The following is a 22,399-nucleotide window of genomic DNA, read 5'->3' on the forward strand; positions in this document are numbered from 1 at the left end:
AGAATTGGCTAAATGAGAGCAGAGAGATATATGTTCTGTAAAGCACAAAGTGGGAAACCACATTTTACTCAGTCTGAAAGATACACTTCCAATCTGGCAAACTTCATTTGACAAGATCAATTATGTATGCTGTGTTTAGTTGCATACATTAACTTTTTTTCCTGTACTGAAGCCCACTCTTTAGCTCAAGTCACTATGTTGTGGTGGATTGTTTTGTTGCCAATTCATGTCAAGTATTTCACTGCCAAATCAGACCTAGAACGACAACATCTTACAAATTACCCAGGGATATTTAGTAAACTGATAGAGGGAAAAATATTCTCTTAAAACATGTAGCATTTGTTTTAAGCAATTTACTGATCGGCTAATACAACACTGTCAATCAACAAAACCTGTTGTACCTCTCAACCAGGTTTCCACACGATCGATCACCATCATTTATAATACAAAATTAAATCAGATCTTGAGGATTGAAAATAGTCGTCTCAGTACAGACGCAGGGGTTTGTCATTACAAACAAAAATTATAACATATTTACTTATGCTGCAACTCAACGGAGCCTGACTCATTGTTGAGCTGCATTACAAGTTGTTGCCAAAGTGTTCACCTATCAAGCAATCCAAAATCCATTCAGAAAGTGGTGGTGGAAAACTAATTATATACTTCCATATGTGACTGAAGAAATTCCAACATCTGAGCAAAGACGATTAAGCACAAAAAGCAGCAGGGTCAGCCATGCTTAAAATCAGTTACTTCTAATATACTGTAGACTTCAGCAGGTTAAGAATTTTGTCATCAAGATGGTTTACAGGAAGTATTGGGAATGCCAATTTTTAACATTTAATTTTGTAAACAGAATCAGAAAACTAAACTCTCTGAATAACTATTTTAAAGCATTCAAAATCTGATATTTTACCCAAGGAAGTCTTTTTTCCCCCCATGGCAAATCCTACCGGTGGGAGATCAATTTGTACAGTGAAGCTGACCAAAGGATAGGTGTTGCTATAACCTTGGAAAAAAAAGAGAGAATGAAAATGCTACCTCGAGAAATCCATAATTCGCATATCTATACCCAAAAAACATGAAAGTGAGATTTATCTCAAATGTCTCTGTACCTTGATTTTAATCCTGTACTGTTAGCCCGCCCTTTCAGATCTGCTGAAGTGTGCATGACGACGATGGGATTAAATACTAGTAGCCTCTGGGCTGAAAGCTAAGTGAGATCCTCATATAATGGAAAGGATGTCTGATTACTACACACAGGCTTGCAGATGAGAGGTTGGTTCCGTCTGTAATCTCAGGTAAATTTTTTTTACTGTTCACTTCTCCTCTTATTGTCTGAAAAACACACTTTCGGTAGAAATTATGATTCTTGGCCCAGCTTCTGCAGTGAGTTGCTAAGAAGGATACAAAAGAGGAGATGGAGGTAAATGGGAGAAAGCTCCTGGGGATCCAGCTGGGGTTTATTTCCCCTCCTCTTATCTCCTCTTTTTCTTCTCTCCCCCCCTTGTCGTCGCCGCCGCTTACCAGAAGTCCCAGTTGTTGTATCATCACAACATTGTGGCACTGTCCTCACAGCCCTGCTGGGTGAGAGGGCATTAGGGGAGGAGGCTGTAGGGCTTGGGTGTTTCTCCTTATTAGAGAAGGGGCAGGAGGTTCGTCAGGAGACATGTGCAATGAGTCTAACGCGGGTCTGGATGTCCTGGCGGCACAGGGGGCACGTCTCTAACTGTAAGGCACACTCCATACACATACCACTGGGGGGAGATGGGGGGGGGGAAACATAAAAGAATTTTGTATTATCCATTCATAGAAAGTGCAGAAAAACAATTGGCTTGGGTATTATTCTAACTTATTATTTACTAAGATAAGCTGCTCTCAAAAATATTTTAGCCACATATGTTTGACCTACAATATATTTATTAAACTAGTTTGAATAGTTTAGAACTTTCAAGCACTGGTCACACCAGATACACACATACCCATGTCCACAGGGCCGCAGCTCTGTGTCGGCCATGACGTCACAACACAGCGTGCAGCAGTTGTCTCGGATGCTAACCTGCTTTAGTAAGGCCAGACGCCGGTGTCTGTGAAACAACGACACAGGAACAACCAGGCAGATTAATATTCCCATTTACAGACATGTATTTAAAGTTGTTTTCTTCGGTATAGTGATGACAACTCAGCACTTCATGATGTACTTGCACTTTGGCAATCCTAAATGTAAACATATTACACTGGCCTATTCTATTAATGTAAATAACTTTATGAGTCTAAAACAACTTAACTGTTTGATTTATTATTTTTGGCTGGACCGTAACGCTACAGGCCAGCGCTACAAACGCAAATGTTTGTCACTGAGTTGGGCGGAGAGTGATAGAGATACACCATTGCTCGGAGTAAGTGATGACGTGAGTGTTTCCCCAATGAATCTGTGCAGCCGTCAGCTGGTTTGCCTCCGCTACCGAAGATCGATCAGCTGATCCACTTCCTCAATATGCGATTGGTGCTGTTGACGCAGTTTTAATGCAGGAGCTTACAGGGAATCAAGCCCCAGGGCTTGGCGACGTGAAAAGCCCATGAGGCTTGAGTAAAAAATAAAAATAATTCACGAAAAAAGAAAAAAGATTATGCTCAGACTCTGTGCGGTATCCAGAGTGCTTTTTCTTTTAGTTGAAACTCAGATAAGATAAACTATTCAAATACCAGGAAAGAGTACACATCTTTAAAAGGAAACAATGACAGGCGCATGGATAGCTCAGTTGGTAATGCGAGCACCCATTTGTAGAGGTTTAGTCCTAGACGCAGGTTCGACTCTGACCTGCAGCCCTTTGCTGCATGTCATTCTCTTCCCTTTCATGCCTTTAAGCTGTCCTGTCAAATAAAGGTCTTAAAATGCCCAAATGAAATTCTAAAACTTTCCGGCAGAGAGATTTAAGGCACAAAAATGTGTTAACACTGTGTCAGAGAGGTCTTGATTCAGCTACTGTAATGTACCAGGTTGTGTTGTTGCAAGGGTTTGTTATAGAGTTGAGTCTACAATTTTAAAACTAAATCTGACCATTTTAGGCTTCACAAAAATGTTATTTATTTCATTAGATCCTTCAAATGACTGACATTTTGTCTTGACAAACTTAGTTGTAATAATTATATAAATAGGTGCATTTAATATGCGAGTATTGAATATGTGATATAAGAGTATTGTGGATGCTAGGTCACTGGCACGATATCTAGAGCTAGACAATATTTAAAAAGGTGATAAGTGAAATATTGCTCTTTTCACAACATTGCATCTAATTGGTTTTATTGGAGGTCTTTAACTAGTCATTACATTGACATACTGCCTAAAGAGTTGCTTTAATGTGGCCAGTAAATTAATAAGTGATGGAAATGCTATACACTAAGGCAAACCCCAAAAGATGGATCGTGTTTGTATGATGTCATACCTACGTGTAGGATGCTGTGTCGAAACTAGGGCTGTAATGTCCCAGTCGACTAGTCGATTTGTTGGTCGGTACGTTCTGGCTCGACCAAAATTCTGATTGGTCGATTTTTTGCCGTGTTAATTTCATCAGGTGGAAACATATACTGTTACGGTCTATGGGTGGAAAGCACTAATTGCTCATTTTGGATTAGCCCAACCCACTGGGGACAGATTGAAGAAAGAACTAGAAAGCGGTTAATGGTTTGCTGAATGTTTATTTAATTGTGAGTGTTTAATTTACATTCAGTCCTCCTCGACCATGTCGAAGACATCGGCAGTGTGGCAGCATTTTACAAAAATAGATAACGTAAAAAAGTTGAATGCAAAGTTTGCAAGCAATAGTTTGCACATCGCAGCTCGACTACAAACATGGCGTTTCACTTAAAAACACTAAGCTAACTTGTCTGCGTCAGGTTGCCCTGTCTGTTTTGAGTAGGCTATATGAACATATCAGAATTGGCATGTTTCATAGTCTACTAATCGTTATAACTGTTGGCGCACCCACGTGCAACGACGGTAGCAATCCCCAGACTCCCCCCAGACCCAGCTGGATGTTAAGCCTCTACCATCCAAACGCAAAAATAATTTCACGGAAGGAACTGTCGACTTTATTGCTCTGGATATGAGGCTACTTGCTGTTGTGGAGGGCTGAGGTTTGAAGAACTTGTTAATATCCAGCGCCAGCACACCACACCATCGTGCATGGACTATGCAACACAGCGAGGCACTGAGCTTGACCACAGATATGTTAAAATATACAGTATATATTAAAGTGGACGTGCCTTTTGTGTTTACGAGTGAAAGCTTTAAATTAATAGTCTAGTCGTGTCTCAGCCGCAAAGCCGAGGACATACACAGAGCGCTGTCAGAACCGACAGACGAGTGTCATTTCAGTGCAAAATAATTAAGTCAAAACAATTTAATATACTGCAAATAGCCTACAAGGACAAGTACTGCGGGACAGCAGAGTTAATTAATCTAACGGTTTTTTTTCGCTCGAAATTTCAGTAGTTCACTCGACCAAGATCATCTTTGGTTGATTACAGCCCTAGTCCAAACAAATGATTCACTAGTCAGAGAACGTTTGGGTGAGAAGATAGATTGCATAGTGTCTTTCCAAATTATCAGTGTAGTGTATGGTAGTGTAGGACCAGATTCATTTTTTACCTGGGTAGGATGATCTTTTCACTAGGCAACAGTGAAGCAAAATCATTGAAGGTGCTGAACTTGACAGACGGTGGGTGACGGAAAGGCTTGGCCCCAAAGTTAAACTCACACTGCTGGTATGACATAAAGCTGGCTGCCGCAAAGAAACCGGACCTGACAACAAACAGAGGGAAAGAAAAAATAGGGATTAATATGAGAAAGGGACAGATGAAAGAAAAATGAAAAACACAGGACTAAAAGGAGGAAGACGGTAAAAGGAAGAATGGAAAGCAAGAGGAAAGAAGTGTATGCGGAAAAACCGCCATGGAAACTTGTGTCACAGATCAAAAACCACAGAAGAAGTGACATATTAAGGAGGCGACTATGTATTGACTTACGTGGCTGAAGAGAAGACCTGTTTCTCTGCTGGCAGCTGTTGTCCGTTTAGAAAGAAGATCATCTGCTTCTTGCTGAGGTCCAACAGGAAGCCGATGGCATCTCCTTAACAAGCCACACACGCAGATATATGAAGTCTTGGCATGCTATTATTACTATTTTCCGATACTCCATGTAGGAGGTAAATCAGAGCCTGAATGCTGGCGGTGACAGCAGCATGTGGCTGCTAAACCCACAAAACACTCCAAGGAACCTAAAGAAGCAGTTTCTAAACAATTGCGCCCAACATTAAAGTGTGTCTCCTCTCTTGCAAAGTTCAGACAGACAACTTCCTTTGAAGTGTATGGTTGAGAAATAGAAAGAAATAGTAGTCCTAAGTCTGTGCATGTGTGGTGTGCATACCCTCCTTCCAGCAGGGGTGAGAGTGAGGTTTACTGCGAGCGTTGTACCAGATGAGCTGCCTGCAGCCATCATACGCACATGAGTATTCATCGTCTCCTATCCCGTAACCCTCCTGTAAACACACACACACACAGACACATACACACACATTGTGTGACTGCAGAAAAACAGAATGTGGAAAAGCTGAACAGTGCAGACTGGGAAGATGAGTACATGGTTGAGGAACTTGCTGTCCTTGGTGGCCCATCCGATTTGCATCACGCCGGATGTAATGACCGTCACCTCGTAGTACCAAACGCCTGAATCTACGCAGAATGTACAACGCACGCTCTCAAAGGATGAGGCGTCACATCGTGCCTGAGAGCAAAAAGACAGAAAGAAAACATTCATAAATCATTCAGGTTTTATAAATACTTTTACAATACAATTATTTCAGATTTAAGGGTATAATGTTTTTAAATCTCGATGTTGAAGGCGGCATGATTTCCTAAAGGAGTGAATCTGCTCTTCATCAGATGTACATACATCCATGAATTCTGCCATTTGTGGCTATTCTCCTAAACTACACACACACACACACACACACACACACACACACACACACACACACACACACACACACACACACACACACACACACACACACACACACACACACACACACACACACACACACACACACACACACACACACACACACACACACACACACACACACACACACACACACACACACACACACACACACACACACACACACACACACACACACACACACTGACTAACCTCTAGTCCAGAAGGGGAGATCTTAAGGTACTCGCTGACATCGTTGCTGTTGAGCATGGCGTTGATATTGGAGAGGTTTACCTTCTCGTAGGTGAACTGACGACCATCCTTGAGGACTGGCCGGAGGATGACAGGGGAACATCATCACATTTCTTTACTTGCACGCACACCCCCCCACACACACACACAAACCTAATTAAAGAGATTGTAGCATGCATACAATGTTGAACCCATGGGGCCACTCACACAGGTTGTCGAGGCTCCACTGTGAGCAGAATCCGACCTGCCTCTTCAGGTAGTCAGGGTGCTCCGCCCACGACTCCAGGACAGCAAGTCGATTGCTGATACATGACTCAGACACCGTCAGTTTGTTCTCACCTGAGGGCAAGAAGATGCACCATGTGTGTTAAAGCCATCTAACAAATCTCAAAATGAATCTGTGTCAGAGATGAAAGGGACCTAAATGAAATATGTTTTTAAAGGCCTATGTAGGGGAGGCAATGTGGAGAATTTTTGTTTAGAGTATCAAAACATTTCAGCACCAAAATGTTGCTTTTGCAATCAATCAGCAATTTACTTATTGGTTGGGGATTGAACAGAGGAAAACGTTGAAGAATAGCACATCTATGTCTCCATTTCACAACGTAATATTTAGTATGCAAAAGCAAATGAGGGGAAAGGGGAACAGGGAAGTAGAAGAAAGCAGAAGTTGAGATTGTGGCCTCCTTTCTCATTTTAGTATTCTTTTGTAATGAAGTCACTAGTTTTTACCTGTCTCTTCACAAATTTTTAGAAACAAAACTGGCCTTAAAATACAGTAGTGAACCTACTGGTCTGGGAGAACTTCTCCAAAGCGATGAGAGCAAACAGCATGACAGTAGGGTGGGCCTCAGAGCTCTGGAGAAAGATTTACAGAAAGAAAAAGATCTTAAGTCTGTGCTCCTTTTTTGGGTTATTATTTTGATCCATCTTTCACGCAATCTTGTTGAACTTTCCTTGCTGTACAAAATTCATAGTGAGCATACTTCCAAGGACAGACATTAGATAGGAAAAAAGTTGGTTGATGGTTTTGTAACTGACAAGTAACAATTTAGACTTCACTTTGTTGACTGCAAAACGCAGCTCTGAGAAAGCACATCAAAGAGAGTTGATTGGAAAACAGCGAGGTACTTTTCGGATTAATAACTAAAGAAATTTGAGAAGTAGTATAAGACCTTTAAGAAACAGAAACTACTGGTTGGAATCCAGAAGATTTTCCAGCCAGTAGTTTCTGAATTGCTTTCCAATTCGAAGTTGGAAATCATTTGTAAAAACTACTAACCTATTCTTTAAAGCATTCTGAAGCCTTAATGCTACATTTAGACAGATTCAGCATCTCACCAAATCTTTAATGTGCGTGCGTGCTCACCAGGCTCTCTAGAAGGTAATCAAGGGTTCCAGGGCTCAACAATCCAATACTAGCCGGACCTTGAAAAAACAAAGGAATTTGAAGACGTTGTGTTAATGGGTCAATATCATGAGGAACAACTGCATTTTAAACTCACTCATTGACCGAGAGAGCAGTTTTCTGCAGCAACGAAACAGGCTGCAAAATAATCTTATGGGCAATTAAGAACTGTCAACACTAAAAGTGCTGGTTTGCCACAGACAGGCTGAGATCGTTATTATAGGTGTTTGACTAGATTATAGAAAAGACCCTTCAGAGATCGTTGGTTAGAAACAGTCCAGATCAAGCAAAAAGAAATGAAAAATGTATTTCTCTGTAGGGTCCTTTCCATAATGTAGCCAGTGAAACTACTTTAATAAATAGAGATTTGAACCTTATTTAAATGTGTTTTGTGTAAATTGTTAATAATTGAGCAATGGGAAAATCGCTAATTGAAAAATGAATCATTAGATTAATCAAAAAATGAATCCTTAGATTAGTCACGTAATCAAAAAAATTATTGCTAGATTAATCATTTTAAAAATAATCATTTGGGACAGCCCTAGAAGTTTCCCTTTAATTTCTCGTAAACAGTAGTTCAGTTGCAATGAGATTGAATGTCTTGAAAGTTAATAATGAGCAAGTAACATGCCAAGCAATTCTATTGACCCCAGGAATTAAGAAAAATCACACGTGTAAATGTGGACTGTACCAGCCAATTTCTCTGCCAGGCATCCTAGGACAGCTGTGGTGTTTCTGTGTTTAGCCGGGATTAGAGCGTCCTGTCGTGCTACTGCCGAACTCAGACTCAACATGTCAGACAGTTTCTGGAGAGCATCCTGGAAAGAGAAGATGGAGCAGTTACTCTAATGAAAGTCCCATACACTCAATTTTTAGCAAATAATCCAAACTTTTAAGAGGTTGGAGATGTAAAACATTACTTTTAGTCACAACGTTCCCAAATCCATAAATGACGAGAACACACACACACACACACACACACACACACACACACACACACACACACACACACACACACACACACACACACACACACACACACACACACACACACACACACACACACACACACACACACACACACACACACACACACACACACACACACACACACACACACACACACACACACACACACACACACACACACACACACACACACACACCTTTATTAACAGGAACACTGATGCAGCAGAAACTGGGATCAGGCAATATCATCCAATCACTACACAGTACTAAACTGCAGTGCCAGCAATTTCCTTCTTTCAGTTTGAGTCCAGCCAGTGCTACTTTTAGCCACCTGCAGGCAAGGAGTGTTATAAGAGTTGTTTTTCCTTTTATAGCTGCTGTGTGTTTGAAAGCTTTGCATTTTAGATTTGAAATTTGCAAAATATGTTTTGTTTGTCGCTGCATAGTTCTGTTGAATACTGGAAAGAGTACAGAGTTCGTACTATTCAGATTGCGTATGTCCTTTGTCCTCAGGTTACTTTGGACCGGGAGGAATGAGGTCTTAACCAGATTGGATTTGTCCAAAGGGGAAAAGGAGTAGGTGTAAGAGAGAGGGGGTGGAAAGCAGAGGTCAAATGTAAACAATTACATGTGCTTTAACAAGCACAATACAATTGCTTTGACTAAATATATTCACACTTCGATTTAAGATAAATAATCGTCAGTAATGTGAATATAATGACTTAGTGGGGAAAAGGCAATTAATATAACAGCTACAACAGTCTGGTAAGTTCAGAAAATGTAAGACAGTACAGTAAAGTAAATCACTTTACTGTAATGCATCTTTTAAAACCGGGAAAAGACACCACTTATGTCATATCACGATATTACAATATCTAGTCTTATATCACAATATCAATGTAATAGATATATTGCCCAGCCCCAATTGTACATACACACACACGTTTTGAGATTACATCTCACCTCAGAAACTTTGGTCAATTTCAGGGTAAGACATTTCTAGGTTATGGGTCATATTATTTAAAGTTATTACCCCAAATGTCTCTCTCTCTCTGTGTCACAAGCAGGGGTTTTTGTGCCTTTACATGGAGTAGGCGCACCGCCTAAGTGTATGAACGTAAAAATGATGTAGAGAGCACCTGGATGAGCCGCCGCACAGGACTGGCAACGTATGCAAACTAGTGCATGACGTAAAAAAATAAATAAAAAGATTCACATTTATGGATCGATTCAAGCTCTACCGATTCAAAATCGATTCATAGAATTCCAAAAATGTATTCTTTTTTTTGTAATGGGAAAAATAACTACATGTACATACTCTAATTCGTTTTTTTAAATTGAGAATTAATTCAAATTTCGACTGGTTAGCCTAAAAATGAATATTGAATCGTGACATTTTCTGAATCGTGCACCCCTACTTAAAACCCAGGAACAATCCTGGGCATAAGCCCTTTACCTTGGTGGGCAGGGGACACTCATCCAATAGAAGGGTTATCACTGCAGGGCCAAGAGGATCGTCCAATGGTATCACTCGAATCAGAGACTGGACAACCTCCAGCCAACCATCGTCTGAGGGAAAAAAAGATTGATTTCAAAATGTATCGGAGCATTCAGATGTTTCTCCTTCTGGGTTCAGTCGGAGTCTCTTGTCTCTGTGTTGCTTATGTTCTTTCATATGTTCAGATGCAGCATGAATACTAAAACATCCATTTCCTTTACATTAGATGACTCAGTAAGAAACTGTCTCTCTCTAACACTGTCACTTCTGAAATCCCCAGCCAACTGCCTGATATTGTCACATCTGGCACATCTGGCACAAACAGAAAGTGACTGTCTTCAGGGTTCAGTATCGGAACGCTAATACCCTACTTGGCTCTTGTCAAACCATGTTGGCATCAAAGCCCATATGTGCACACACAACAATCCAAAGGCTACCCCATAACAGGGCTACACACAGCATGAGAGCATCGTTTACTATGTGCACAAGATAGCACACACAAACATCAAGGAGCTTTAAATAGATATAACCTCAAAGAATCAGACCTGTCAGTCAAACTCAGAATACAGAAACTCCCATTATATTTTAATAACTTGCTGCACAAACCAGCAAAATTACCAATTTTAAAGGGGAGAATATTCAAATTGTATTAAGACACAGTTCACATAATCAGGGTAGTAATACAATAATAATAATAATAATAATAATAATAATATCACTTTATGTACATAGCCCTTTTCAAAAAAAAGTTTCCAAAGTGCTTCACAGATATGAAAGCAAAAAAAAAGCCTACACAAAGCTGAAAAATAAATTTAAAGCAGAATATATATATATATATTTTTAAATAGATTAAAAGCATAAAACAAAAAAGGAAAAACTATTTAAAAGCCACTTAATAAAAATGTGTTTTTAAAAGATGATTCCACAGTCTTGGAGACCTGACAACAAATGCCCTACTACCCTCCGTCTCCAGCCTTGCTCTGAGGTCCGAGAGCAGCAGCTGGTCTGCAGATCTGAGGCTACGCAACATGTAGTGACCAACACATGAGAACTGCAGTTTAACTTGCAACTATGTTCCTTCTCCAGGTGATATAACAACCGCATCATTCAAACCCATCCCATCTTCTTTGTGTAGGTCTTCAAAACTCCTTAACAGAACCCAGCTCAACGCAAACCATATATGCTTAGAATACAAAAGTAACAACTTGTATCAATTACAGCTTTAGCATCAGCTTAGGTCATGTGGAGAACTGGACAAATAAATCCACCGCCAGTGTCTGAATGGGTTTAAATGTTTTTCTTACCCGTCTCAGCCATCTCGTGCAAAGTAATCATGGAGTAAGGGGGCTCCTGGTCACTGAAAAACAAATGTTTGGACAGAATGTGATAGCCTGCTTCTTACATCTTTTTGCATTTTACCTGAATGCTATACAACACAAACTCTGCTCTATATTTTGGGATATATGCATTTATTTATGTGTATACTTTACATAAATGGAGGTGGTGCTCCTAAGCTACAGCATTCAACCGGCATGTGAAATAAAAACGACTCAGTAATTGCAGTCATGGTTATGGGCACTAATGTTAGCCCATGGAGAGGTTAAACCAAGCGTTAAAGATCTACTTCAGTGGAGGTTGTTTTGATGATGCTGCAGCTGGCGATGTTGCTTGTCATAGCTCATTTTAAGCTGACAACTGCTTTTGTTTGGACAGCAATAACTTCAGCCAACTTGATCCTCAGATTCCTAACACAACTAAGTAATACTGTAACTTAAATGCATAAAGTCAAACTGTGAACAAATTCTTTGAAATGTGCATGCATGTTTCATACAGAGCTGCAAAAGTATTCAAAAGATAGAGGCTTGAGCCGCAATATTTATCATTATTCTAATAAAGGGATATTTTTGCTGTATCTTGCAACCACTGTTAGTTTTTAGTATCTGACAAACAGATGTTGTACAACTAAAGAGGACTAGCTTCCAATTAATGCAATTCTACTCAAGGTGCCACTGAATATTGTATTTACTTAATAATAGTAATCAACTACTTCCCAAAATGTTACATTTACAACCATAAAAACAGAGAAAAGCTGTCAATGGTCACAATTAAGTAGATGAAATTAAATATCTACTTACTTAATATATAACATGGTACCAACATCAATAACCAAATGAGAAATCAGCAAATTTTAAAAGTACAGTTTCAAACATGGCAATAAAACTGAAAAGCACTCCCGTGGGTTCACATGTGATAAAACTGCCACACATGTACCATGAAATGCAGTTATTAATTAATAAAGTTGGGTCAACTTTGTTTGTTTATGTACCATGCTTTTATACTAAAATGTTAGATTACAGTTCACCTGTGTGGGGAAATTGTGCTAAAATAAATGTTAATATAAAGATGAGAATAAAATCTGTAAATAGATGAAAAAAAAAACGGGCAGTTCAACAAGTGGCTTAATCAATGAGAGAATATACTGAAAAAGAGGAGATCAAGTGATCCTAGAACTGACGTGCCATGTGAAGAAAGTGGCCCATTTGTTGTGTTGTACGTTACTTTGTCAGTTTGGTCTTTTTTTCTAAGATTTATTAGTTGTAACCTTTACATTTCTACTTTAGGCAGGCTATTTTGTAAAATGACTAGCTGCAGTTTTAATATAAGCTTTCATTTAATATGACAAATACTGGTTTCCTGGAAAAGAACAACACAGTCCCCAGTTATACTTTTAGCTAGCCACTGGAAACATAAGGGGTGTGAATCTTCACTGGTATCACGATTTGATTCAGATTAACCTGTCAACGATTATACCCGACTAACAACTCTGGGCTTACCCACCAATGTGTCATTATTGTTAACTGTATAGATAGACAACTAGTCTAATGGTAATTTAGCCAGCTAGAACACCCCGTATGTCTGCCTCACTCCCCCCCGGCCCGGAGACCCATCCACAGCCAGCCCCCAGCCAGCCAGCTAGCAGCCAGCCAGGTCAGCACTTAACTCTGGTGCTAAGGGCGCTAACGGCAGTTTACTGAACCGTCGGGAAACAGACCCAGGCACTGGAGTCAGAACCGTTAGCGTTACCGGTGTTGGCGTCTTTAGCTATGTAAATGTACCCGACAAAAGGGGGATAAGGCACAAAAAGGAATAATAGTATTTTAAATTTATAAGCATTGGATCTCTCGGGAAGGATAACTCTGGGAGTTGGAAGATGTGTATCGCGATTCTGCCTTCTCACTCCGCGACACAGGTTCGTGGATCTGAGTGTTGCGATTTCGGTTTCATACTGCATATCGTTACAGCCCTAGCAAGAGCACAGTGTAGAGAGCATCTTCAACAGCCTTCATTTCTGTGCTCCCACCATACTCCAATCTACTATTATATATTAAGGAATATATAAACATTTCAGATTTAGATTAGTAAAAAAAAAAAACTTTCCAGTAACCCTTTACTTTTCAAAGGCACTCTTCATCTCAAAAGGTACAACTTTACTGTGTACCCACTACTCCTTCATCATGCATGCAATGCTTGCGCGTTTGTGACAGCAAAAACAACCTCATGGGAGGCTTTAGCAGGAAGACATCAACATTTATAGATGTTTTGATTTTCATGGGCATGAGTTTGCCTGTGCTTGAGGGAAACTACTGTGGAGTGAGTGATCATGTGGATTGTTTGACCCCTCCTTGAAAAAACTGCAACCCTTATATTAATATGTATCTCAATTTATGAAAAGGGAAAACCGGATCAAGAAGATCCAAATTTGCCGAGGCAACACACCGACTGAATACGGTGGTACTTATATTACTTTTCCAGAGCACTGCCCTTTCCCTATTTTCATTCCACGTGTGATTACTTCCAGTTCTAAAGTATCTACACAAAAATGACAATATTTTTTTGTTGGCTGAACATACAACAGAAATCATTATTGAAACTATAGAAATCCCATTTAAAAAAAATGTGTAGACCACTTTCACTCTCTCCCATCAACTATTTTATCGTACTAATATAATTACAAAATAACAAGATATATTATTACTACTATTAGTATTAGACTTACTTGTCTACAAGTGTCCTGATGACAGCCAATGTGTCCAGCACCAGGCCATCCACATTCTGTTTCTTCCGTCTTGGCTCATGGGGCCCCCGCCCTCGGCGTGGCGGCCTGACTGGGTCCCTGGGTCGACTGCTCCGCGCCTCTCCGGCATCAACACCTAATCCTGTACTGTGATCCACCCGCCTAGCTTGTCCCTGAGTTGCCCTGGACGACCCATGGTGGTTATCCTCCACATCACTATCCTCCCGGCACACACAGCTGTTACCCATGGTTCCAGTGCCAGAGACCACTGTGACAAAGGTCTCCCAGAATGGGGAAAGGGAGTTTGAGGAGGAAAGTAAGATCAGAAGCTGTGCTAGGCTCCTGCAAGCACAAAAAGTGATCCAGGTGGCTACTATCATATCATTTGGAGAGCTTGGTTTTGGGGTATTCTTGTCCCAGTAAGCTGGGTGGAGTCAGCTTGAATGATCATACTGTTGCCAAGCAGAAATGTGGGATTGTTTAGGAGTAATAATGATTCGTTAAATGGACCAGGAGAGGCCAGTTGATGCAACAAAAAAGGTTTTGAACATCATAGACAATCCAGGGCTTAGGTCCAGTTCTCATCCAGGGCTTGCATGGCTGTGGAAGCAACACAAACAAAATAGAATTGAAAAAGTGAATTATGCCCCAAAGATAAGTCTGTCAGAGCAGTGTATTTAACTGTTTTGTGTCATTTCAACTGATCATTTTCTGCCAGCTGTAAAGCTTAAAAGCGGAAGTTGCACACCCCAAGATACGTGTCACGCCTGAAAGAAAGTAAATTGTGAAAACTAGGAAGAACATTTTGAAAACTAGAAAGAATATCAACACTGGCCATTTAGGTTCTCACAAACGTTACTGTGATCTCTCAATCACAGTAACGTTAGCTACTATATAATTTCTAGCTGTTTCAATCTAGAGCTTTGCTGTGTAAGTAGACAGTCACGGTGTTTTAACAATGAGCTCATTTCAGACACTTTAGTATTGTTGACAAAAGATATTTTCAGTTAGCTAGCTAGCTAACTGGCTAGGAGGCTAGCCACCGACCAAGCAGGCATTGTAACATTAGCAAATGGAATGAAAATGAAAAACATGTCTCAGAATCCAGCACTTTTAATTCTTTAGTGAACTATAATGGTTCAATATTAACCGAAATGAATACTTACGTTGCTACCACTTGAAAAACAGCAGCATTCAAGCTCAGTCAGACCGAAATAGTTAACAAAACAGACCGCTAACTAGCCAGCTACGAACCAGCTAGCAGTTAGCTAGCCCGGTTAGCTGGACACTCCTCTGGTCCTACTGTCAATCTGCACAAGTTAGCTAACGTAAGTAGCATTGAACTACGCGGCGCACTCACGCACCGGTAAAGTTTAGGGGCACATTTACTGGACCCGTCAATATTACTCAACACACCTTTGCTAAACTCTTAAACACCACGTTTATTTGACTGTCAGCTAAACCCTCGTACACATAACGAGGCTACACCGCTAGCTGTTTGCTAAGTTCCGTAGCGTTTGCAGCTAAAAGATTGGCCATCATCAGCTGTGGCTGGGGAGGCGCGGCTCAGAGGGAGGGAGTAGGGTTTCTGTTAAGCACAACGTCAACATACAGCGGTTTCCCATTTTATTGTCAAATAAAATATGTCTCTTCTTTCATTAGCCATGATGTATTACCAAGGCCACTTATGTCTGTTTAGAAATAATGTTGCTTTGTGTATTGTAGCTACTTTTGCACAATATTGTTTGACTTAAATAAGATGAGAAGCAAGAATAAAAGCAACAACAAGTGTGTAACATTAAAACATTACATGAGATGGCAATTCGCTCTAAACACTTCAAACAAGTGTGCTACAACAATTGATAAAATAAAATAAAAAAATAAAATACCAAAAAACAGAAATTAGGGGTAAGCACGTGAATGCCACTAGGCGACTAGATGACCTGAAGCCGAACTTTCCCAGAGTACTTGAACGCAATTACCAGAAGTCCCAAAATTAAAAAAAAAAAAAAAAAAGATAACAAAAACTCAAGTTGTCCATCTGTTTAAAATTATGCCCAGGACAGGTGAAGAATTTTCCGTTTAAAAGTGCACACATAGGCTACATGGATAACTTAGAATATTTTAGTCTGTATAAGAATCATAATCCCATTGTTTAGCTAGAAGAATGCATTACAGAACGAATGTGATAAATAAAGTGGAGATTGTTTTTTATAACAGCTACTTCAGAGGAAATTGGATTGGAGAATTAAAAGGTCAAGTGATTCAATTTCTAAGGTGAATCTGCATTGTGTCACTGAATGTTAAGAAAAGAAGAAAATAAAAGACTGAGACTCTGTTTATTTGTTGTCAAAATGGTTACATTTATTGAAACTTAATCAAGGTCTTTAGGTCAAGGGATAAGGAGAATACGGCAGAGAGGAACTGTAGGTGGGCCGGAGGACTCCACATTGCATGGTCCAGTTTTATGTTCCAGGCTGCGGTCCATTTTTAGAAAGTCCTCCTCATGTAATCATAACAAAGAATTTGGTTTGACATCTCTAGACCAGTTTGAAATCTCTGGACCAAACTGGATCAAATAATATGGGGCACTAAATGTAAAACTTTAGGTACAATTTTATATCTGATATATTTTAATTACTCAGCTCACTTTCCTCACATTTAGATAATTTTCCTCACATTGAGACAAATATTTGTGTAAAAACACATGTTTCAAAAACATTTGGCGCCCCATAGAATCCACAATATGCAGTGTAATAAATGTGACAGACAAGTAGGCCACAAAATACAATCTGGCTTGTTTCTTTTCTTAAGGACAGGAGATCAACACTGAATTTACTAATAGTATCCATCTTATTTCATTATCAAAGATGATGTGCTTACATTGCATTGGCGTTCTTTCTTTATATACACTGATTCACATAGAGTGATCTATTCTAAACTAAGTCTTCTCATGAATTAAAAATGCCACAAATTTAGCAGTCTAAGTGTTCCATTAAGTCATGCATTTAGATGGTGTGCTGTAAATTGGGAGAGTCGTACACCCTGCTTTGATCTAGGGCAGTATTGAAGGAGTTGTCACGATACATCCCACTTTTGCCCATGTCTTCAGAAAATCTTTGTGATTTAGGGTGGAAAGTACATGGTGAGCTTTCAAAGGTTGCAGAGAGAAGACCATAGTCACTGGAAGTGGTCCTGTACAATAGATTCTGGGGCTTTGCCCACAGCGCTGGCAGTACTACATCTTTAACGGCTGCAGTCATCATACAGGAGAAAACTGGGTTTCCAGGGTTGGCACACATTTTTGTATTTTCTTCCTTCTGTTTTTGAGACGCTGACATCATTGCAGTGCCTATGAAAAGAAACTGATATCAGAATTCACAAACCTCAACTTTAGTAGGCCTTAATTTGGATAGAAAGGTCGGTAAAACTGACTGATGTGAGGTTCTCTACCAGTTTGTGTACCCATTAACAACATTAAAATCAGATAATACATGTGAATACAAAAGAATGAATTTTTTTTTTGTTGTAGAATAATTGTATGAGTACTAACCTTCTACAGGTAATTTATAAAGACAACATTTTACAAGCACAGATATTCTCAGCTATCTTGGATGTTAAAAAACACCATTGGATAAAGTTTTAAATGTAAATATAAAGCTGGTTATTCTGGAGTATCTATTTTAAAAGTATAGCCTAGCTAGCTAGCTAAGAAAACGTTGTCTAACCTAATGCTACAGGGGTATTTGTCTAGATAACTTAAGGGAAATGATGGCTAGCTTATGATAAAGTAACTAAAGTAATTGTCGGCCGACATGGCCGACAATTACTAGATCAGTTTACTGAAGTAGCATCAAATATACAGTACACACCAAATTGAATCTCAATGTAATATAGTTACCTTCAATGCAGTAAACCAACACAAATTTGCGATGTAATTTGCTAGTTGTTTCAGCCCAATGCACGGTTACCATGGAAACCACAAAACATTAGGTGTCTGTAGTCCTTCTTAAATTGTTTATGTGTGTATTAGGCTGGAAATAGGATATAGTTAAAGCTATAACCGGGATGGTCATGAAAAATGTTTTAACCGCTTACTAGATATTCCCTGATCTTTCATCCATCATATTACTTTTACATAAAATACAGAACACGTTTAACATTAATACCTAAGCTTTTGTACACTGGTTTTAACTGGCAAAACGCTGACTACTATTATTATTATTATTAGTAGTAGTAGTAGTATTAGTGCTATATACTTTTTACTATAAATAAATTTAATTATTGGTATTAGCCTATTCGTTGACTCTAACGGAATCAAGGAATCCGCTATTTAACACATTATTTTCCAAAGTACGTGAAGGCATCATTGGTTTACATCATCACTAAGCGCCAGCTGTGACATTCTGCATCTGCTTTTCTCAAAAGGCTTAAAACCTAAAAACTAGAAACAGACTCATACTCAAAGCCTGTTGTTCGCCGACTTTCCCAAACCTTGTGTTACTTTTTTGTTGTCTGGTAGGCTAACTGGTATTTTGTAAGGCTATCTCCACCTTCTGCCACAGTGTGTTAAGTGTTGCACTTAGCTTGAGGCTAACTTGGTCCGAGGAGAAGATCATAACAGCTTGACCCCGGAGCCTTGCTCAGAGAATGGACAGTGAAATCCAACGAGACGGGAGAGTCCTGGACCTCACTGATGACGCCTGGAGGGAAGACAGACTCCCGTATGAAGATGTCACCATCCCTCTGGTAAACGCTGTACTTAACAGATTGTTGTTTGCATTAGCAACAGGCAATTTTGGAGTTTGTTTACAGTCTCATCGACATTTTGACATTCTAGTAGTTCCCTCCAGATCAAGCAACAGTGCGACAGTGGAGAGGAAAAACTCCCTTTTAGAAAGAAACCTCGGACAGACCCGGGCTCTTGGTAGGCGGTGTCTGACGGGCCGGTTGGGGTTGAAATGAATAGTGGCAATAATAGTCACAGTAAAAGATAATGGAACAGTGACTATAAATAGTTTTTAGTAGTTTGTGGCATAGCAGGGCACTGCACAGCATTACAAGGCACAGCAGGACGTAGCAGGATGTAACAGGTCATCACAGGGCGTGTAGCAGGACCACGATCATCACAGGGCGTGTAGCAGGACCACGATGACAGCTGCAACCATGATTTTGAGTCTCCCTGATCCAAGGAAACATGCTGGGGGGGGGGGGGAACAGAACATAAGGACTCCAGGGAATGACTCCCCAGAGCTAGGTTAGTAACAGTAATTTCTGGGACATGGATGCACACAAATGGAAAGATAAGGGAGAGAGGAGCTCAGTGTGTCAAAGGAAGTGCCCTGCCAATCTAAAACTATTACAGCCTAACTAAGAGAGACAGGGTAAAGAGAGGAGCCTGGTCGGGCTAGAACTCTCCCCTGTCTGGTCGGGCTGTCCTGCCTTGCCTCCCTTCAGTTTTATTATATTGTTGATTATATGGTAGGTGAATCGGATGACTATGACGAGAAGCAGGTGGGCTGGGTTAGGCGGACACCGCGACTCATAACTCTCTAACTACAAGCTTTTTTTAAAAAGTAGAGTTTTAAGTTTACTCTTAAATGTGGTCACAATGTCTGTCCCCCGAACCCAGACCGGGGCTGATTCTACAGGAGAGGAGCCTGATAGCTGAAGGCTCTGTCTCCCATTCTACTTTTAGAGACTCTGGGAACCACAAGTAACTCTGACTTCAGGGAGCACGGTGCTTTAGTGGGACAATAAGGCACTAAGAGCTCTTCCAAATATGTTGGTGCTAGACCATTTAGAGCTTTGTAGGTCAGAAGAAGGATTTTAAATTCAATCCTGGATTTTACTGGAAGCCAATGCAGAGAAGCTACTACAGGAGAAATATGTGAGTTCTTGTCAGAACACGCGCTGCAGCATTCTGGATCAGCTGGAGAGTCTTAAGGGACTTATTTGAGCGCCTAGATTTTTGACAGTAGTGCTAGAGGCCAGGGCAATGCCATCCAGGGTAGCTATATCCCTAGAAAATGTAGTTTGGAGGAGTGTAGGACCAAGCACAATATCTTCAAGTTTTAATCTGAGTTTAATATCAGAAAATTGTAGGTCATCTATGATTTTATATCATTTATGCATGTTTGAAGTTTAGCTAACTGATTTTGTCTGGCTTGAATTGGGTGTCATCCGCATAACAATGAAAGTTAACTGTGTGTTTCCTCATTATATTCCCAAGATGAAGCATATATAAGGAGAATAGAATTGGTCCAATCACTGAGCCTTGTGGAACGCCATGGCTAACTTTAGCGTACTTGGAGGATTTGTCGTTAATATTAACAAATTGAGATTCATTGGATAAAGATGACTTGAACCAACTTAGTGCGATTCCTTTTAATGCAAACTAAATATTCCAGTCTCTGTAACAGAATTCTATGGTGAAGGGTTTCGAATGCAGCCCTAAGATCTAATAAAACAACCAGTGCCGTCTCTGTGCTATGATGCTTTCTAAATCCTGACTTAGATTTATAGGTTTAGGTTTATAGTTTGCTAAGATCTCAGGATTGAGGGAGGTTTTTTTCAGGAGAGGTTTTGTCACAATTACTATAATGAATGTTTATAGAGACATATTGATCACATCTAGTAATGGCCTGTTAACCACATGTAACGCTTCTCTTAAGTAGCCTTGGAATGGGATCTAAGAGACAGGTACATGGCTTAGCTGAAGAGATCTTTAACATTAATTATTAAAGGTCTATAGGATAGAATCAGTCTAAGTATATGTCAGGTCTTGTCATTCTTTCTAGTGCTACTGCATTTAAAGGTGAACCGTTAGAAAGCAAAAGATGATGAATTTTATTTCTAATTGTTATAATTTTATCATTAAAGAAGCTATTAAAGTCATCACTACTCAGAGCTATAATAATAGATGGTTTAATAGAGCTGTGACTATCTTTCCATCTGGCTAAAGTGCTGAAAAGAAACCTTGGGTAGTTCTTATTTTCTTCTATTAGTGATGATTCATAGGCTGATCTGGCATTTCTGAGGGCCTTCCTATACATTTTCCAACTGTCTTGCCAATCTAAACAATATTTTAGAAATATTTTCCCAGTTAGGTGGAACGCCATTTACTTTGAAGTTTTTGCGAGATTTGTTTGCAAGTTTGGGAGTTATACCAAGGTGCTAGTTTCCTTTGCTTCAGCATCATCCACCAGCCAAATGCTGCTAAAATATGCTGGTAGATTTGCTTCAATGACCAGACAAAAAAGAATTGAAATCTATTAAGTGGCTGGTAAAATTTGAACATTCACTTGCCATTTGGCTGGTGGCCGAAAAAGTTAATTTTGAACCATAGGTGACATTTTTCTGAGGTGATATCCATTGCAATTTAATCTGTTGTCAGTTGTTATGCCAGGCTCACATATCTCCAATACTGAGAGCATGCAGCTTTGATGATGGTGAGAAAAGGCAGCTCTTTTTTTCTTGTTCAAATCTAGTGACCGACAAACAGTAGTCCTCTTTTAGGCTAACATGTTTGACCTTATCAGACACTTACTAATAGATTAGTTTTCTATATGCTTAATAGTTGTCAATAATGAGGAGAGCAAACATTAGCTCCTGCCTTAACCCCTGACAGGAACAATTCCTATATTCCTATTTATTTTAGATTCACCTTTTGTTTAAAAATATACCGTTTTTGACTTGACACCATCATACTGTTGATAGAAAGTAGAGTTAACTGCTCCTTTTTTTCACCCCTGGCATCTTGTCTCCCCTTTTCTCTGTCAGAGCGAGTTGCCTGAGGCTGAGCAGGACAACGGAGGCTCCACGGAGTCTGTGAAAGAACAAGAGATGAAGTGGACAGACCTCGCCTTGCAGAGCCTGCATGAAAACACACCGAGCACCGGCAGCTGAAAGAAAAATCTGGAATCGGACTGTAAGACAGAAAAACACATGCATGAAGTCACCGGATTCTGACACTTTATTCACCTTCTCTTTGCATTGAATTGCGTCTTTTGAAGGCTTTGCAGAACGTTCTATTTTTCAGCTAAGCAGAAATTATGCATACATGTTTTTTGCATTGGTATTGGGTTTATATTGTAGTCTTTATCAATATAAAATAACAACCTTGTAATGACATAAATGGAAAAGCGTCTTTTCCAATTGTCCTGCGATTTTTATTTATTTTTTTATTTTATGTTG

At 39.7% G+C, this 22,399-nt stretch overlaps 3 protein-coding genes across 4 annotated transcripts in view; 2 read left to right on the plus strand and 1 right to left on the minus strand.

The window, feature by feature from the left end:
• Window positions 1–3,012, plus strand: part of pllp (plasmolipin) — a 19,337-nt gene extending 16,325 nt beyond the window's left edge. The window contains exon 5 of the mRNA XM_034878092.1: window positions 3,001–3,012. The gene's annotated coding sequence lies outside the window, so the exon portion shown is untranslated. The remainder of the gene's footprint in view (window positions 1–3,000) is intronic.
• The window catches only part of rspry1 (ring finger and SPRY domain containing 1), a 16,298-nt gene extending 514 nt beyond the window's left edge, over window positions 1–15,784 (minus strand). Inside the window, exons 1-15 of one of the 2 annotated variants that reach the window (XM_034878063.1) lie at window positions 15,564–15,784; window positions 14,186–14,803; window positions 11,433–11,485; window positions 10,087–10,199; window positions 8,353–8,479; window positions 7,623–7,681; window positions 7,045–7,111; window positions 6,461–6,592; window positions 6,215–6,330; window positions 5,642–5,785; window positions 5,429–5,540; window positions 5,029–5,131; window positions 4,652–4,804; window positions 1,983–2,087; window positions 1–1,757 (exon numbers count right to left, since the gene is read on the minus strand). The exon at window positions 1–1,757 is cut by the window's left edge and continues 514 nt beyond it. In XM_034878063.1, coding sequence (XP_034733954.1) covers window positions 1,661–1,757; window positions 1,983–2,087; window positions 4,652–4,804; window positions 5,029–5,131; window positions 5,429–5,540; window positions 5,642–5,785; window positions 6,215–6,330; window positions 6,461–6,592; window positions 7,045–7,111; window positions 7,623–7,681; window positions 8,353–8,479; window positions 10,087–10,199; window positions 11,433–11,485; window positions 14,186–14,583 — 1,779 coding nt within the window. In that variant the 5' untranslated portion in view covers window positions 14,584–14,803; window positions 15,564–15,784 and the 3' untranslated portion in view covers window positions 1–1,660. Of the gene's footprint in view, window positions 1,758–1,982; window positions 2,088–4,651; window positions 4,805–5,028; window positions 5,132–5,428; window positions 5,541–5,641; window positions 5,786–6,214; window positions 6,331–6,460; window positions 6,593–7,044; window positions 7,112–7,622; window positions 7,682–8,352; window positions 8,480–10,086; window positions 10,200–11,432; window positions 11,486–14,185; window positions 14,804–15,369 lie in introns of both variants that reach the window. The other variant, XM_034878061.1, reaches the window with a different exon arrangement.
• A 2,794-nt stretch (window positions 15,785–18,578) lies between these two features.
• On the plus strand, window positions 18,579–22,352 carry anapc13 (anaphase promoting complex subunit 13). Its single transcript, XM_034878096.1, has 2 exons — window positions 18,579–18,952; window positions 21,986–22,352. The coding sequence occupies exons 1-2, from the start codon at window positions 18,854–18,856 to the stop codon at window positions 22,109–22,111; spliced, it is 225 nt and encodes a 74-aa protein (XP_034733987.1). The 5' UTR covers window positions 18,579–18,853; the 3' UTR covers window positions 22,112–22,352.
• The last annotated feature ends 47 nt before the right edge of the window (window positions 22,353–22,399 follow it).

This window comes from Etheostoma cragini, chromosome 8, assembly GCF_013103735.1.
Source record: "Etheostoma cragini isolate CJK2018 chromosome 8, CSU_Ecrag_1.0, whole genome shotgun sequence".
NCBI lineage: Eukaryota > Metazoa > Chordata > Actinopteri > Perciformes > Percidae > Etheostoma > Etheostoma cragini.